Genomic DNA, 19132 nt, shown 5'->3' on the forward strand with positions numbered 1-19132 from the left:
TTCAAGGATTCAGCAGTGGATCTGAATGAATACACCACAGACGTCATGGACAGTCGTAGAAGAGTGTTTGTTTCCCCACAGAATCATTAAGTCTTCCACCACCAGAAGCGCTGGATGAACCAGGAGATCTACAACCAGCTAAAGGGAAGATCAGAGGCATTCAGGTCTGACAACAAGGCAGATACAAGACGTCCAGGTATGACCCCAGGAAAGCCATTTCACGGGCGAAGGGGCAATTCCGGTCTAAACTTGAATGAATGAAGGATGCTGTCTGCTGCGGCAGGGCTTGAATGCTAATACCTCTTACACAGTGAAACCAAGCAACAGAGGTGACGATAAGGCTTCGCTCCCAGATGAGCTCAATGCCTCATATATTCGCTCTGACCTTCAAAGCTTGGAGGAACCTTCACGAACTCCCACAGTCCTCGATAATCCTGTGATTTCAGTCTGTGAGCTCGACGTGAGAGCATCCTTCAGGAGGGTAAACCCATGGAAAGCACCTGGCTCAGATAGGATACCTGGGCGAGGACTAAAGACCTGTGATTAGCAAATGGTCTTAAGCAAGCCTCAATCTTACTGGTACTTAAGAAGGTGGTAACATGGCTCAATACCTATAGTCCAGTAGCATTTACAATACATCCACCAGTGATATTAACAGTCTTTTTGAGAGGTTGGTGATGAAACACATCAACTCCTGCCTGAGAAGGGACTGGAATCTGCTCCAATTTACATACTGGCAAAGCAGGTTCACAGCAGATGCAATTTCATTGGGTCTTTATTCAACCCTAGAACATCTGGACAGCAAAGATGCTCTTTATCTACTGCTGTTCAATATTAAATATGATCACCCCCTTTAAAACTAATCAGTAAACTCTAAGACCTTGGCTTCAATACCTATCTATTTCCTCACTTGCAGACCCTAGTCAGGATTATCTCCTCCATATCTCTATCAGCACAGGTACACCACAAGGCTGTGTGCTTAGCACCCTGTTCTACTCGCTTTACACTTTGACATTGTGACCCCTGCCCATCCCCCACATGAGCCATCTGTTGTCGGCCCCCAATCAACACATGTTCCACTCTCCCCTCCTACCCCTCCTCACAGTCCCCCATCCTGCTCTCATGACTATACCCCTCCTCCACACAAAACCACCACGGTGGGCTTCACGGCTGAACAGGTGAGAAGACGGCTGAAACATCTGAACCCAAGCAAGGCTGCAGGACTGGATGGTGTCAGTACCAGGGTGCTCAAAGCCTGTGCCCCTCAGCTATGTGGAGTACTTCGCCATGGATTCAACCTGAGCCTGAGTCTCCAGAGGGTTCCTGTGCTGTGGAAGACATCCTGCCTCGTCCCTGTGCTGAAGACGCTGCACCCCAGCGGCCTCAATGATTACAGACCGGTGGCATTGACCTCCCACATCATGAAGACCCTGGAGAGACTTGTTCTGGAGCTGCTCCGGCCTATGGTTAGGCCACACTTAGATCCCTTCCAGTTCGCTTACCAGCCCCGACTAGGAGTTGAGGATGCCATCGTCTACCTGCTGAACCGTGTCTACGCCCACCTGGACAAGCCAGCGAGCACTGTGAGGGTCATATTTTTTGACTTTTCCAGTGCGTTCAACACCATCCACCCTGCTCTGCCGGGGGAGAAGCTGACAGCGATGCAGGTGGATGCTTTCCTGGTGTCATGGATTCTTGATTACCTGACTGGCAGACCACAGTACGTGTGCTTGCAACACTGTGTGTCCGACAGAGTGATCAGCAGCACTGAGGCTCCACAGGGGACTGTCTTGTCTCCCTTTCTCTTCACCATTTACACCTCGGACTTCAACTACTGCACAGAATCTTGTCATCTTCAGAAGTTTTCAGATGACTCTGCCATAGTTGGATGCATCAGCAAGGGAGTTGAGGTTGAGTACAGGGCTACTGTAGGGAACTTTGTCACATGGTGTGAGCAGAATTATCTGCAGCTTAATGTGAAAAAGACTAAGGAGCTGGTGGTAGACCTGAGGAGAGCTAAGGTACCAGTGACCCCTGTTTCCATCCAGGGGGTCAGTGTGGACATGGTGGAGGATTACGAATACCTGGGGATACGAATTGACAATAAACTGGACTGGTCAAAGAACACTGAGGCTGTCTACAAGAAGGGTCAGAGCCGTCTCTGTTTCCTGAGGAGACTGAGGTCCTTTTAACATCTGCCGGACGATGCTGAGGATGTTCTACGAGTCTGTGGTGGCCAGTGCTATCATGTTTGCTGTTGTGTGCTGGGGCAGCAGGCTGAGGGTAGCAGACACCAACAGAATCAACAAACTTATTCGTAAGGCCAGTGATGTTGTGGGGACGGAACTGGACTCTCTGACGGTGGTGTCTGAAAAGGGGATGCTGTCTAAGTTGCATGCCATCTTGGTCAATGTCTCCCATCCACTACATAATGTACTGGGTGGGCACAGGAGTACATTCAGCCAGAGAATCATTCCACCGAGATGCAACACAGAGTGTCATAGGAAGTCATTCCTGCCTGTGGCCATCAAACTTTACAACTCCTCCCTTGGAGGGTCAGACCCCCCGTGCCGATAGGCTGGTCCTGGACTTATTTCATAATTTACTGGCATAATTTACATATTACTATTTAACTATTTATGGTTCTGTTACTATTTATGGTGCAACTGTAATGAAAACCAATTTCCCCCTGGGATCAATAAAGTATGATGATGACTCGTACAGGAGCAAGAGATACCAGCTCATTGAGTGGTGTCATAGTAACAACCTTGCACTCAAATTTAGTATGAGTAAAGAACTGATTGTGGACTTCAGGAAGGGTTAAGATGAGGAAACACACACTAGTCCTCATAGAGGGATCAGAAGTGGAGAGAGATTGAGCAATTTCAAGTTCCTGGGCATCATTATCTCTGGACCCAACATATTGGTGCAGCTATAAAGAAGGCAAGACAGCAGCTGTATTTCATTAGGAGTTTGAGGAGATTTAGTTTGTCATGAAAGACACCACAAATTTCTACAGATGTTACATGGAAAGCATTCTAACTGGCTGCATCATGGGAAGCGGGGGTGGGGAGGGCTACTGCACAGGATTTAAGTTAGCTGCAGAGAGTTGTAAAATTAACTCCATTATGGGCACTAGCCGCCTTATCCAGGGCACCTTCAAGAGCACTACCTCACTACCTTTTATTTCCTATTTTTGTACTACATATACACACACACACACACACACACTCTGTAATTCCGATTTTTTTCCTTCTATTATGTATTGCATTGTACTGCTGCCGCAAAGTTAAGAAACTTCACGACATATACTGGTGATATAAAATCACATTCTGATCCTGGTTCAAGTTTGCTGACATCATCACTGCCCTTGGCTGAAGGTGGTGACAAATCTGCATAAAGGAAGGAGATGGAAAAACTGGCTGAGTGACGCCAAACTGAGGTCATGCAGGGTTCAACTTTAAAATCCTCCGCGTTATCATTTCAGAGGACCTGCCCTTGGCCCAGCATCTAAGTGCAATTATGAAGAAAGCACAGCAGCGCCTCTACTTTAGAGGATATGGCATAACATCTAAAATTTTGACAAACCTCTACAGACATCTGGTTGAAAGTATTTTGACTGGTTGTATCACAACCTCATCTTGAATGCAAAGCGACTGAACCTTCTTGACCAACTTCCAATGCAGAACCTTGTCAAAGGCCTTGCTAAAAAGCAGGTAGACAACATCCACTACTTTACCTTCATCAACTTTCCTGGTAACTTTGTCAAAAACTTTTATAAGATCAGATCTAGTGCTTACCTGGCGTATATGATGAATAAGCTCTTCTGAAGATGGCAGAGTTTGTCATTGAAACGGTTATAATCAATACCTGTACCCAGATGAAAGCCCAAGATGATTTTATTCTTCTATAAGATTGGTTAGACACGACCTACCAACCACAAAGCCATGTTGACTATCCTTAATCAGTCCCTGTCTATCCAAATACTCACACATCTGGTCCCTTAGAATACTGTCCAATGACTTTCCCACTGCTGATGTCAGGCTCACTGGCCTATAATTTCCTAGTTTATTTTAGAGCATTTCTTAAACAACGGAACATTAGCTACCCTCCAATTCTCCAGCACCTCACTCGTGGCTAAGGGTGTTTAAAATATCTCTGCTAGATTCCCTGCAATTTCTGTACTAGCCTCCCACGGGGTCCGAGGGAACACCTTGGAGATTTATCCACCCCAGTTTGACTCAAGACAGCAAACACCTCCTGTGTAATATGTGTACTGTCCATAGCCTCACTACACTCTGCTTCACTTCGAAAGACTGTTAAGACATTTTTGATAAGGTGAATGGCATGAGAGATTTAGTGGCTAATCAAACAAGGAACCAAACCCCAACAAAGTTTATTCCTAGATTTATCCAACCTTATACTTATAGAACACCTTACAGTGCAGCACAGCAAGAGCTCCAAACTAAACCAATCTCATCTGCCTGCACATGGTACATACCCCTTCAGTCCCTGCCTGTTCACGGGCTTGTCTAAATACCTCTTAGACATCACTACTGGACCTGCTTTGATAGAAAAAAAAAATACAAAACACAATATTTTTTGAATGGCTGAAAGATGGTATTTCTGCATTTCTTTACACACAAATCACTAAATATTAACATTGAAACCAACAGCCTTTACTATATGACAATCACAAGTGTAGTAAAATCTTTTTGCAATTATACAGGGTCCCTGGAACATGTCTCACCTCCCTATTAAAGTGATATATTGACAACAGAGGGAATGCTATATACTGACAAGAGAGGGAACACACTGAAGGTTTACCATAGTTGTTCCGATGATGATAGGATGTGCTTGGACCATGAAGAGAAATTAAAACAAACTGTGACCTCACTGTTTAGACAAATTAAAAATGATTTCATTGAATCCATCAAAATTCTGAAGACATTTTATAGTATAGTTGTAGGGAAGATGTTTGCCCTGCCTCCAAGATTAAAATCTTGGTTCCGTCTTCAATAAGAGCAAGGCTTTTGACTGAGAAGAGGAGAAAAAGGGCAAGATTTGGAATTCCTATTTTGGAAACTGACAAGGCAATCCTTTCCATTGACTCTTGTATTATACTCTATGAAAAAATATAACATCAATTATTTTTTTCAAGGCCACTAAAACTAGCCACTGGATGGGGAACATATTTTTCTGTACCATTGTAACTGCATAACGGAAGATGATACATAAATGGTCATTTGACTCTCATTTTTTTGATACCAAGATTGGTGGAGTTGTGGATAGTGTAGAAGACTGGCAAAGAACACAGCACAATATAGATCAGTTGCAGTTATGGGCTGAGAAATAGCAGGAGATTAATCCAGATAAATGTGAGGTGTTGCTCCTTGGTAGGGCAAATGCAAGGAGACAGTACACTGTTAAGGGCAAGATCTTTAACAGTGTTACTGAGCAGAGAGATCTTGGGACCTAAGTTCATAGCTCCTTGAAAGTGGCTACACAGGTCGATAAGGTGTTTAAGAAGGCTTATGGAATGCTTGCTTTTGTTAGTCGAGGCACTGGTTCAAATGTCAGGAGGTTATGTTGCAACTTTATAAAATTCTGGCTAGGCCACATCTGGGGTATTGCATACAGATCTGGTTGCCCCACTACAGGAAAGATGTCGAGGCTTTGGAGAGGGTGCTGAAGTTGATTACCAGGATGCAGCCTGAATTAGAGGGCATGTGCTATCAGAAAAGGCAGGATTAGCTTGGGCTGTTTTCTCTGGAACAGCAGAGGCTAAGGGGAGATCTGATAAAGGTTTATAAGATTATGAGAGGCAGGGAGTATCTGCTTCCGAGTGTTCAACTGTCTAATACCAGAGGGTATGCATGAAGGGGTGAGGGGATAGATTCAAAGGGGATGCAAGAGATTTAAGTTTATTTTAAACTCAAGAATCATGGATGTCTGGAATGCACTGCCTGGTATGGTGTATTCACATTAGAGACTTTTAAGAGACACTCAGATAGGCACATGGATGAATATGAACGTGGATGAATATGAAGGAGGGATTAGTGTTTGGGTGGTTTTTCTATGCTTTGGCACAACATTGGGAGCCTAATGGCATATTCCTGTGCTGTACTGTTCGGTGCTCATTTGAAATTGTATCTATCTGAATGACAGTTTTCATGAGTGGAAAACTTGTGTAACCCAGGGACTGCCTATATTATTATTTAAATTTACACCAAACTTTGTTGGAAAAGAGATGGAGGTTACAGCAGTGTGGGATCAAAAAAGATCAAATTATTGAGCTTGGGTGAATAGAATGAACAGACACATTCCACAAACCAATCACATTCTTCATTTGGTCCAAACCACATTTAGAGCAATGACCACAATTAAATCGATTGGAAATCATTGTTATCAAAATTAGAATGAGGTTTGTTATCACTGACAAGGTTTGTGCAATTTGACGTTTGGCAGCAGCAGTACAGAGCGATACATAAAAAATAACTACAAATTACAATATGAATAGTGAGCTAGCATTCATGGGTTCAGAGACTGTAGCACAGCAAAGTGTGTTACATAGGAAAATGTTTTTGTAACCAAGGATTACTCTCATCACAAACGCACGGAAAATTGGTTAGAACATCAAGTATTATTGCATCTCTAATGGTAACCTAGGAAGATAATGTAAAAAAAAGAGTTGGCATTGTGGAAACGAAAAGTTAAATTAAGTGCTACAGATTTTAAGGCCATTTAGAAACTTAAAGTAAAGGGGGAAATATGTGCCTGGTAGTAACAGAATAAGTCTTTAAATTACTGGGGGTAGACAGACTTGTGATTTATTAATCAATTGAAGGAGCTAGGCTTTTTAGTCAATCATCCCAAGGCAGATATGCTCTAATGTATCAATTATCTGAGGGAAGTGAGCTCACATGGATGTCAGTCTATGAAGACAATCTCTTGTCAGTCATGTGAGAAACAAGGCCTCTGTGCCCATCATCCACACAACAAACATGAACTTCAACACAGTTGTTGTCAGTCACCCACGACAATGGAAAGGAAGCAAGAAGGTCTGTCTTTGCTACTTTATTACTGATAAAGCACACCAATTTAGTGTAGACGATTTCTGAAACTGCTTATTGCAGAAGTTCAATTCAAAACTGAAATATTAAACTAAAACTTCATATGCTGGAAATCTGAACTACAAAACAGGAAACACTGGAAGCATTCACCAGTTCAGGCAGCATTTCTGGAAAGAGAAAAAGAAGTTAACATTTCAGGTCTGGGACTTTCCATCAGAAATAACAGTACAGAAAAAAGTCACGATATTCTATATTTTCAAATGTAAAATGTTTTATCAACCTAATTAGCATTGGATTTAAAAAATTTTTGTAAAAAAAAATTATTTTGAAATGCTTAGTATGTAGAGTTCTAACTCATGGAAATGACTGCCTGAGCAAGATTAAATATTTAATAAAGGAGCAGAAGAGGACAAGGAAAAAGAAGCAAGACAATCAAACATTAAGCTGAATTGATTTATAGTGTTTTGGTTTACTGCGAGATATTTAAAGAATATATTTTAACATGCCTTTTGCATCTTTGTCTGAAAGTTATATTAATTTTGATATGTAGATTTTATGACTAATATTCATGCACAAAGTTAGGGTTGAGATTAAAAATACCATGATGACATTTCGAAGTAATGGAAAGGACAAACTACTGAGCAAACTTACCATCTATTGGCAGCTGCTTCGAACGCATTACAATGCATTAACCAGCATCTTGCATTCACATAGCAACTTCCGAGACTTTTCATTGACTCACAATTGCAGCGAATGAAGTGAGGTCATAAGATATAGGAACAGAATTAGGTTACATCAAGCCTGTTCCATCATTAAATCATGGCTGATCTTTTCAATCCCACTCTCGCACCTTTAACTCCCTGAGCAATCAAAAGTCCATCAATTTCTACTTTAAATACACCCAATGATTTGGTCTTCACAACTCCGTAGTAATGAATTTCATAGTTTCACCACCAAATGGTTAAAGTAATTCTTCACGTGTCATCCCTTTATTTTGAAATTGTGCCCTCAGGTCCTGTTACTCTTCTATTTATAGAAACATCCTCTCTATCCACACCTTTCACCATCCTGTATGTTTCAATATGATTCACACTCATCCTTCTGAACTCCCTTGAGCACAAGCCTGGAGACATCAAATGCTCAGGTTAAGCCTTTCATTCTTGGGATCATTCTCATGAACCTCCTCTGGACTCTCTGCTGGGCCAGCATACCCTTATTTTCTTTGCACACAACATTCCAGATGTGTTTCAGTACAGCAAGCTCCTGCAGTCATTAATGTGATTATGACATCAATGTAGTTATGAGTATTTCGTTAATGTTATTTGAGAATAAGCATGGTCATGATGCAGAATATCCCCTCTTCAAAATGAAAAAAAAACAGAACATCTTACATCCAAGGCTGAACACAGCATCAGTTTTGTGTCACCATTCAAAAGATTACATGTATGATTATGCAGTGCTGCAGTAGCATTTCAAAGTAGATAGTCACATTGTTGGAGTGGGAATTGAACCCATGCCATTTGGATCAGAAATGAGGATGGTCTGAGTCATAGCTGATAATTACATGACATGTAAACGTTTAGTTGACAGTTGATTAATACTAGTGTTTATTTGGCTACAAAGCACTCTGTATATCCAGAAGTTGTGAAATATGCTACTTATATGAAGCTTTTTATTTGTTAGAACACAAAAGGAGCAAGAGAAGGTAGTGGTCCCTCAAACCAGCCCCACCATTCCATATAATGGTCTACGACCTAGAGAGATTACAGGGACCCTGAAAAGCTAAGATCAACAGTGAAGTGTGATTATATTAGAGTTTACCTTAGAATTTCAATAATGTCTGCATATTGATGGAGCTTGTAATTCATGTAAGAATTTTAATAGAAAAATCAAAAAATCCTGTTGCCAGAAATCTGAAATTTAAAAAATCCATAAAATGCTGGAAATACTCAGTAGGCATCAGCTCTTGCAAAAGAGAAATAGAGTTAATGTTTCGGGTTTGAAAAGACTCTGTTTTATTTAAGAATTCTATTTGCTGAACTACTTGGTAAATAAATATTGAATTCTGCAGCAGAGGTGACAGGAGTGTGGAAGCAAAATTACAGAGGCAAAACAGCAAGGCAATTCATGTTGAAATTTAATGAAGAATGGAAATATAGTGCATACTGATAACACCCTGCTTCCTCTGATTATGCTTCCAAATAATGTACGTTACCCCTTATGTTTAAATTTGGTGAAAAAACCTACACTCAAGCATCATGCTATGGGGATGCTATTCAGCAGCAGGGGCTGGAAATCTGGTCAGGTTTGATGTGGAGATGAATGCTGCTAAATATGAAGAGATCCTGGAGAAAAACCTGATGGCTTCTTGCCAGAAAGCTTAAACTGGGGACTTTCAGGAGGACAACAACCCAACACCCTGCCAGAACAACATGGAGTGGCTTCATTCGAAGAAAACTGATGTTCTTGACTGGCCCAGTCAGAGTCCTGACCCAATCAAGTATCTCCAGCAAGACCTCAAGATTGCTGTCTACTACTGTTCCCCAACTAACCTACTAATGTTATTGGTAGTATCATCCATTTGTCAAGATCTTCTTGAATTTTTTTCAATAGTGGTAAATAATTAAATTTATATAAATTCTTTACATCATTATCAAGTCTTATACCTAAATACTTTATACCATTTACCAGCCATCTAAATTGGGTTGCTAACCGACATTGACTATAGTCTCCTTTAGTAACAGGTAAAATTTCACTTTTATCCCAATTTATTTTATAACCTGATACCTTCCCATATTCATCCAATCTAGAAGATAATTTATGTAACAAATGTTGTGGGTTTGTTAAATAAATCAAAACATCATCGGCAAAAAGATTAATTTTATATTCCTCCTGCTTGACTCTAAAACCCGTAATATCTGGATCAATCCTGATTAATTCTGCTAATGGCTCTATTGCCAGTACAAATAAAGCAGGTGATAATGGACAACCTTGTCTAGTTGACCTTTTTAACTGGAATGGTGTTGAAATTTGAGAGTTTGTCACTACTTTAGCCTTAGGGTTAGAATTTAAAATTTTAATCCAATTTATAAAAGATGTTCCTAACCCATATTTTTCTATACTTTAAATAAAAAATCCCATTCTAATCTATCAAATGCTTTTTCTGCATCCAAGGCTACTACTATACTCTTCTCGTCCCTTTTTTGTGCCAAATGAATTATACTGAGTAGCCGAGTTACATTATCTGCCAATTGTCTATTTTTAATAAATCCTGTTTGATCCATATGTATTAATTTTGGTAAGTATTTAGATAATCTATTCAATAAAATTTTTGCTATTATTTTATAACCCGTATTCAATAAAGAAATAGGCCTGTACGATGTTGGTTTCATAGGGTCTCTGTCTTTTTTTGGCATACTATTATGATCGCTGTTGAAAAAGATTCTGGGAGCTTATATGTTTTTTCTGCTTGACGTATTAACTCCATAAAGAGAGGAAATAATAAATCTTTAAACTTTTTATAAAATTCAGGTGGAAAACCATCCTCTCCTGGAGATTTATTACTTTGAAGTGATCCTAAAGCTTCTTCAACTTCTTTTAAAGGCATATCTAATCCCTTCTGTTCTTCCGAATTCAATTTTGGAAGAGTTATTTGTGATAAAAACCTTTCTATCTCATTAACATCATTTTGTGATTCTGATTGATATAATTCAGAATAAAAACTTTTAAAGGTTTCATTTATTTCAAGAGGTTTATAAGATATTTTATTTGCGCTTGTTCTAATTGCATTTATTGTTTTGGAAGCTTGTTCTGTTTTCAACTGCCAGGCAAGAATTTTATGTGCTCTCTCACCTAACTCATAATACCTTTGCTTAGTTCTTATAATTGCTTTTTCCATTCTATCTGTCTGAAGCGTATTATATTGTAACTTCTTATTGAGAAGTTGCCTTTGTTTTTCTCCGACATATAACTTTGAGATTCTTTTTCTAATTTTGTAATCTCTTTTTCCAATTGATCTAATTCTGCCATATATTCTTTCTTAATTTTAGACGTATAACTTATTATCTGGCCCCTCAGATATGCTTTCATCGCATCCCATAATATAAATCTATCATCCACTGAATGAAAATTTGTATCCAAAAAAAATGGATCTGCTTTTTCATAAAATCACAAAAATCTTGACGTTTTAATAATGTTGAATTAAATCTCCATCTATAAGCCACTTCTTCCTTATCAGTCATTATTATTGTCATTAATAAAGGAGAATGATCTGACAATATTCTTGCTTTATATTCCATATTTTTCACTGTGTTGAATATTCATTGATAATAGGAAAAAATCTATCCTTGAGTAGGTTTTATGTCTATGAGAATAGAACGAATAGTCTCTTTCTTTAGGATTGATTCTTCTCCATATATCAATCAAATTTAAATCTTTCATTAATGATAAAGTTAGATTTACTACCTTCGATTTCATAACAGTTGATCTATCTAAGATTGGGTCTAAGCAAAAATTAAAGTCTCCTCCAATTAATATTTTTTCATGTGCATCCGCCAAATTCAAAGAAGCTTCTTGTATGAATTTTGCATCATCTTCATTTGGTGCATAAATATTCATAAATGTCCATAATTCAGAGAAAAGTTGATAATGTATAATCACATATCTCCCCCCAGAATCGGTTATTACATTTTGTATTCTAATTGGTAACGTTTTATTGATCAAAATTGCTACTCCCCTCGCTTTTGAATTAAATGAAGCCACAACAATACTACCCACCCAATCTCTCTTTAGTTTCTTATGTTCTGTTTCTGTTAAATGCGTTTCCTGTAAAAAGGCTAAATCTATCTTCATTTTCTTAATATGTGTTAAGATTCTTTTTCTTTTCACTGGTCCATTAAGCCCATTAACATTAAAACTCAAAAAATTCAATAAATTAGCCATTATTCTTAACAAAGTTACTCCAATCTAAAACATTACTTATCTTCTCAACTCTCATAGTTCCTTGGGGAATCTCTTTGAACTTCACCATGTTGCTATGTGTCTCCCTCCCAACTCTCCAGGCAAAAAGAAAAAAGAACATAGAAAAGAGACGAAAAAAAGAAAAAACAAAATACCCCCCCACTAATGTTGTGAATGAAAAGATACACAACACTACCCCCCTCCATTTTGCAGGTTGTGACACATGATTAGCGTAGCAATTGGTCAGTGCTTCTTCCAGCTCCCCCGCAACAAAAAAAAATATATATAAACAAAATTAATATTACTATTCCCAACTAGTATTCTTCAAATTTTAATCTTTCTTCCCCCCCTGTATAATTAATAATATATTTATATATTCATCCGCCCAAAAATCCAACAAGTCCATTCTTTGACCCAGTCTTCATCTTCAATCTATCTCACTCCCCTGGATTTGTTCTTGTATCTGACGAATATTCAGAGAATCTCGCACAAACTGCTCCGCTTTCTGATAGTCATCAAAAAATCTTTTTTCTCCACCAGCCAAAAAAATCTTCAAGGTTGCAGGATAACACAATACAAATTGATAACCATGATCCCATAGATTTTTTTCACTGGATTAAATTTCTTCCTTCTCTTCAAAAGTTCATAACTTATGTCAGGGTAGAAAAAAACTTTATTCCTTTGAATCATCAATGGCCCTTTTCTATTCTTGGCAGCTTGGGTAGCTGCCTGTAGAATCCTTTCCTTGTCTTGAAATCTTAAGAATTTTATTAAAATCGATCGTGGATATTGGTCATCTTGTGGTTTTGGTCTTAGAGCTCCATGTGCCCACTCAATTTCAATTGATTGAACCTCCTCTTTCATTTGCAAAACTTCCGGGAACCATTTTTGAAAAAATTCTATTGGATTTCCTCCCTCCATACCTTCTTTAAGACCAACAATTTTGATATTATTACGTCTACTGAAGTTTTCCAACATGTCCATTTTCTCCAAGAGTCGATTTCTTTCCGAGTTCCAGGCAAGCAGATCATTTTCTGTTTTTTCCACTCTATCATTCATATACCCCATTGCTCTTTCCATCTTCTGAAGCTTCTTATCCATTTTATCCTGTCTTTTCATAGCTTTATTATAGCACATCTTCATATCTCTAATCTCTGTTCTTACTTTTCTTAGTTCAGCTGTTAATTGCAATAAAGCCTCCTTTATGTCTCCATCATCTCCTTTACTTCCAATCTCTTCCAGTTCTTCCTCCTCCTCTTCATCTGTGTTCTCTGCAGAATCCAATTCTGACTGAGTCACTTTCAGTTGTAGTGGCTGTCGGCTCTTGTAGTTTGAGTTGTGTCGATTTGTGCATGCGCTCTTTGCGCATGCGCATTTCCGGCATCTTCTTCTGCGAGACCGCTACCGCCGCCAATACCTCAATCATTGAACCTATCCCAATCTTGGCATCTCGAACAAAACAACACAAAGTTCAATTGGTGAAATAACTACTGCCAAATGATGTCCTACCTGATTGTTGCAAACAAGTCAACAGCAGTATACACTAATATTCCTACTACTCTTTCTTCTCCAGAATGGAGCCAATCAAACCCACATCAGTAAACCTGAACCCTGTCTGAGGTGATCTATTACCCAAACCACCTGTAGGTATTTTAAAGTCAAATAATTGACAAGTTGAAGACAGACTGAACAGACAAGAATTAGAGGGGTACAGACCAGGTACAGGTAGATGGGATTAAACTGGCATCTTGATCTACACAGACATGGTGGGCCACAAAGCCTTTTTCTGTGAAGTGCTGCTCTATGTTCTGAAACACTGTCCACAATAAAATTTGTTACTCTGAATGCAGGGAACTACTTTTTCCATAAAAATATGGCAAGGAAACAGGTCAACTGAATGCACACCGACCATTCGTGTAACCATTTATACTAATGTTACATGAATCCCATTCTCTCTACATTGTTAACTCAGCTGAGATTCTATCATACACAATATAACCAGCATGCAGAAGGCAAATCACCTACTCACACCCATGACTCACATTTTTAGGATGCAGAAGGAAACTGGACTACCCGGAGGAAAGCAATGCGGTCGCAGGGAGAACAAGCAAATTCCACAGAAAACACCTCAGTCAGAATTGTAGTGGGATTTTCAGCACTCTGAAGGAGAGGCTGAAATGATACATCACCTGGTACTTCCAAAATTGATATTTTTAATTGATAGAATTACCCTTTATAAAAATTATAAAGTTTTGCTTTATAATTCAATGCATGGAAAACATTATCACTGCAATGAAATTGAAGGATTGTCCTTATTCAAAAATACCAATTAGCAGCAGTCAATCCAAATAGAGAATATTCAAATAGTTAATAATGACTGCAGCAGATTCAGATAACGATACATACTAAAGACGAATCATATCAGCAAATCCCTGATTAAATTACAAAGCTGAAAATCATCTGTTTTAAAAATATAAAATACAAGGATTTATAATATTTAGAAAACTTTGTTAGCTAGTACAATAATGTTACTCTCTTTTCAGTCTCATCAAACGTGCAAGTGCACTTCACAGCTGATGCATGAAAATCTTAACCAAGTAGTTATGCAAATACAAAATGGTTGGCAGAAAGGTAAACAAAAATCAAGTTTTGCCAGAGCTTTTTTTCTGATTTAGGTTGATGTTATTCCTTTTTGTCTTGCATTTTGAATATCTGAATTTATTTTTGTTGAATATTTCCAATATTTTCAAATAATTAAAACAATGGTGAATTAATAACCTTCGAGATATTGTGAACATACAGCTGAAAACTTACTTGACGTAATCAATTATTCTTTCCTCTTCCAGTCACTTACCTTGTCTATTTCTTTTGCACGGTACACTTAGCTGAACTTCATCTCCTAAAACATGCTTTCAAAATATAAAATTTGCAGGCAGCTAGCAGTAAACAATTTTTTCCCACTGCATCTGTGCATCAATGTAATTTACACATGACAATAAACTTCACCCATTTCTGTGGGTTTTATTCACCTTTCTGGTTTAATTTTAAACTGAACTTGAAAGGCCGAAGTAGCCCAATTCTCTGTCTCACATGCCTGCCTAGCAAATTTGGTTTTCACTGAAGGTTTGTAGCTTGTATCATTCTCTACCTCTAGTGTCGTTAGCCAACATTACCAGCTAAAATAAACCAGAGGAACATTTTGTTACACATGACAGTTAATCACAACAGACACACAACTAATGCTTTAAAAGAACATTAAATATAGGAAAATGGCTCTTTTTTCCTAATAACCAATACTATATCACTTGAAGAAAAAAAAATCACATTTACAATTTTAGTTCAATTTACAATCAATCAAATCTCATGGCAGTCAAGTAGCATCGGACAAGAACTTTATACGAGCCAAATAAGTTACAAAGAGCTTTGTATGTATTTGTAAACATTTATTTTTTTCTGAACTGAAAAAAGGGGAAAATAAACTTGCATCAGCACACATTGTACAGCCTGGCAGGATTTATACACAACCAAAAAAAAAAAAAAAGAAAGGTTTGTTTTGGCAATAAAGCAACAATTCTGTTGATGTCCAGTGATCCTTAATATTAGGTGAACTTAAAACACAAACATCTAACAAATGTCCAGCATTTAAAAAAAAAACACAAAAATTGCATCTGGAGCTTCATAACAAAAAGAGGAATGTCCACACAGTAAACTGGAGCCCAATTAGTATAAAGTTGACCTAAAATAGGGTACTGGAGACTAAGATTAAAACTCATTGGATCCAGGATGCCAAACAGCAAAATCTTCAGTCTGCATCCAAAAGGCAATGTTTTCACACGTTCTTCTTTGTAGGTCGCTGGTGATCAGCTGAGAAAGATAACAACTACTTCATTCCCACAAACTTCCTGGGTTTCTCCAAATTGTTTTGCTTCTTTCAAGCAAGCTCACATTATGTTGGCTGTGCCGGGTAGAAACTGTTAAAGCAAGTAATTATTGGCTGACGGTGTTCATGTAACAGTTGCTGTACAATGGAGCTCTGGATTGGATACAAGATTCACAAATATAAAACAAAAGGGCTATAAAATTTGTACTGAGATTCTACAGCATTCTCCATATAAAGACACAGCTTTGTGATATGCTCAGATACTTTGTTGTGACAATGGTGAACATAAATTAGGAAACTCAACCTTTTTTTTTGGTGGATCACTGGTTTTCTTCAATTGTTATATTGTAAAATACCACGTTCCAGAAGTCTATATGTCAACAGAAACCATTATACATGTCCAATTGAAGAGGGAAATAAGTGGAAGAAACTGCAAGTCCAGTGCAGTGTAAACTACTGAGAACTAGCCCTTTCCATAATGTGAAAATCGTAGTGCTTCTTGCTTGATCTCAGTTTAAATCTGTTTGAGTTATTTTGTTTCAATAACGCATTCTGAGCAGCCAGTTTTGAAGGAAACATTGCTAAGATTGTGTACATGGATGCTAAGTCACTGGAAGGTTTTGAGTGTTCTGTATTTGCATTACTATCACCACCACCACAATGTGGCTGAGAATCTCGCAGCCATCGAATCTTAGCACCAGCTTTAAAGAGTTCGTTTAAAAGCTTATCAGCTTCTGTACGACTAATTCCCTCCGGTAGGTCAGTCACCTCCAAGACTCTGCTGACAACTGCAAGAGAGCCAGAAGACAAGTAGTTATGCAAACAAATACCAAGCAGAATAATCCTATACTTGTTAACATTTCTTTCTTATACCAAATCATGTAATAACAGTACATCCAGGGGTAACAACAAGCAGAATAGAAGACAATCATTTCAAATTTGATTTTTGGAAACAAAAAGATTTGCCAAAATTACATTATAATAATGTTACGTCCTGCAGTCCAATGTCTGGGCTAGCAGTTTGACATAAAAATTACTGGTTGATACCAAGTTGTACAACTTTGTTCTCTTCTTTTAAATGCAAAGCAAACATGAAACATTAATTAATAAATCAGGAACACATTACTGGTTATGGATTATTTGGCTACTTCAAAATACCCCTAGGGTAAATGGGCGGATAGACAATCAGTGGGAGTTGATGAATAGGAGAGAGAATTACAGGGAAGAGACTGATGGAATGCTCTGAGAGCCAGCACAGACTTGAAAGACCAAACAGTCTCCATTTATATCATTAAAAAAAATTCAGGAAAACAGAAATGTTGTTTGAAGTAATATGGCAGCATGGTCACCAAAAGAGGCTTACTGTAGCTATGTTAGTATTCTATTGCGGATTTTATCCAGTAGGATTTCAATGAAGGTCCAGAACGCAACGAGGAAACCGCTGTTACTCCTGCCTTCCTACCATCCACATTACCTCTAAATAAACTGTGATAAAGCAAGTTTTACACTGTAACCCAAGTTTGTTTGCATTTGGAAAATTATATATTTAGATTTAAACAAATAACTTCCTACAATGAAATAATGCTAAAATGCCAAATAGATTTAGTGAAATGATGAAATAGGTTAATCAAATATTTAACTTACAAGCACAGATAAAGAAAATTATGAATTGTAAGATAATGATGAGAATTGATAAAGAGAAAAAAATGAAAGCAGAAGTTCAGGAAGTGAACAGTTATTGGAGGACTATGATGGAGGGGAAGTCTTAACGACGTTTAATGAGAATCATATTGTAATGTGCAAATAGGCACCCATTTTTATAGATCAACTACTGATATATTTTGTATTTGTGTTCTAATTGTGTTTGCTTGTAAAAACTGTATAATTTGTGTTTTTCTTGTGAACACCTTATATAATGCTATGTGTTTCAGATGCTGTTTCAAACAAATACATACACACACACAATTGTGCATCTGACAATAAACTTGACTTTGGTTGGTACTGGGCATTTGCTGGACTCTAGATCTGTTTTGATCAGAAATTTGTCATTCACTCCAGGTCAATAAATTATCAGGAGAACTACTGGCTTTTGTCCGGTCCCAAATTAGGGTTCATGCAGGAAGTTTGCTCCACTGTCAAAATCAAACCTATAATTATATTAACATAATTTTGTGAACTTTGAAAATATTTCATGGGTTTGAAAGAAAATCTCAATCACACATGCATTCAATAGGACACACTTATTTGTATGCAAGAGATATTGGTTCCAATTTGTTACTAGACAATTTTGTGAAAAGCACCATAAATACTTTAAGACTAATCAATGGTGAGTATATTGAAGTGTGCAAGTGATGCATTAGAAAAGCTGTATATCAAATTTCTAACACTTACAGTTTAGGCCATTAAACTCATTTGGGCGAGAGAATGATTTATTTCCATGGGAAGGTTTAAATGTTTGGTTTATTAGATTAAATTCTTTGGATTTCAGGAAAATATTCAGTTCTGTACATCAACAAAAAAACAAGTCAGCATTCTAGTCATAGGCATACTTTATTGATCCCGGGGGAAATTGGTTTTCGTTACAGTTGCACCATAAATAATTAAATAGTAATAAAAGCATAAATAGTTAAATAGTAATATGTAAATTATGCCAGGAAATAAGTCCAGGACCAGCCTATTGGCTCAGGGTGTCTGACCCTCCAAGGGAGGAGTTGTAAAGTTTGATGGCCACAGGCAGGAGTGACTTCCTATGACGCTCAGTGTTACATCTCGGTGGAATGAGTCTCTGGCTGAATGTACTCCTGTGCCCAACCAGTACATTATGTAGTGGATGGGAGACATTGACCAAGATGGCATGCAACTTAGACAGCATCCTCTTTTCAGACACCACCGTCAGAGAGTCCAGTTCCATCCCCACAACATCACTGGCCTTACGAATGAGTTCGTCGATTCTGTTGGTGTCTGCTACCCTCAGCCTGCTGCCCCAGCACACAACAGCATTCTTACTGGTAATAACACTAAAGCACAGTCGTAATTGCAGCAAAGCAATGCACATATAGCCGATTCCGGTTAATTGGGGCAGCTGTTTATTTGGGATAACTCTTAAGGAACAAAAACTAATCGGGAAAATAGCTGGGATTCGCTTCCTTTATTTGGGACACCATGCTGCTTAATTGGGACGTGAGACTTGCAGAACAGTTGCTAGCTAATGTCAGTTGGG

At 38.1% G+C, this 19132-nt stretch overlaps 1 protein-coding gene across 20 annotated transcripts in view; it reads right to left on the reverse strand.

The window, feature by feature from the left end:
• Window positions 1-15467: 15467 nt before the first annotated feature.
• The window catches only part of LOC134346861 (R3H domain-containing protein 1-like), a 171628-nt gene continuing 167963 nt past the window's right edge, over window positions 15468-19132 (reverse strand). For all 20 annotated transcript variants that reach the window (XM_063048645.1, XM_063048640.1, XM_063048646.1 and 17 more), the window contains one exon: window positions 15468-16700. In XM_063048645.1, coding sequence (XP_062904715.1) covers window positions 16366-16700 — 335 coding nt within the window. In that variant the 3' untranslated portion in view covers window positions 15468-16365. The remainder of the gene's footprint in view (window positions 16701-19132) is intronic.

The sequence above is a fragment of the Mobula hypostoma genome, chromosome 5 (genome assembly GCF_963921235.1).
Source record: "Mobula hypostoma chromosome 5, sMobHyp1.1, whole genome shotgun sequence".
In the NCBI taxonomy this organism is placed as follows: domain Eukaryota; kingdom Metazoa; phylum Chordata; class Chondrichthyes; order Myliobatiformes; family Myliobatidae; genus Mobula; species Mobula hypostoma.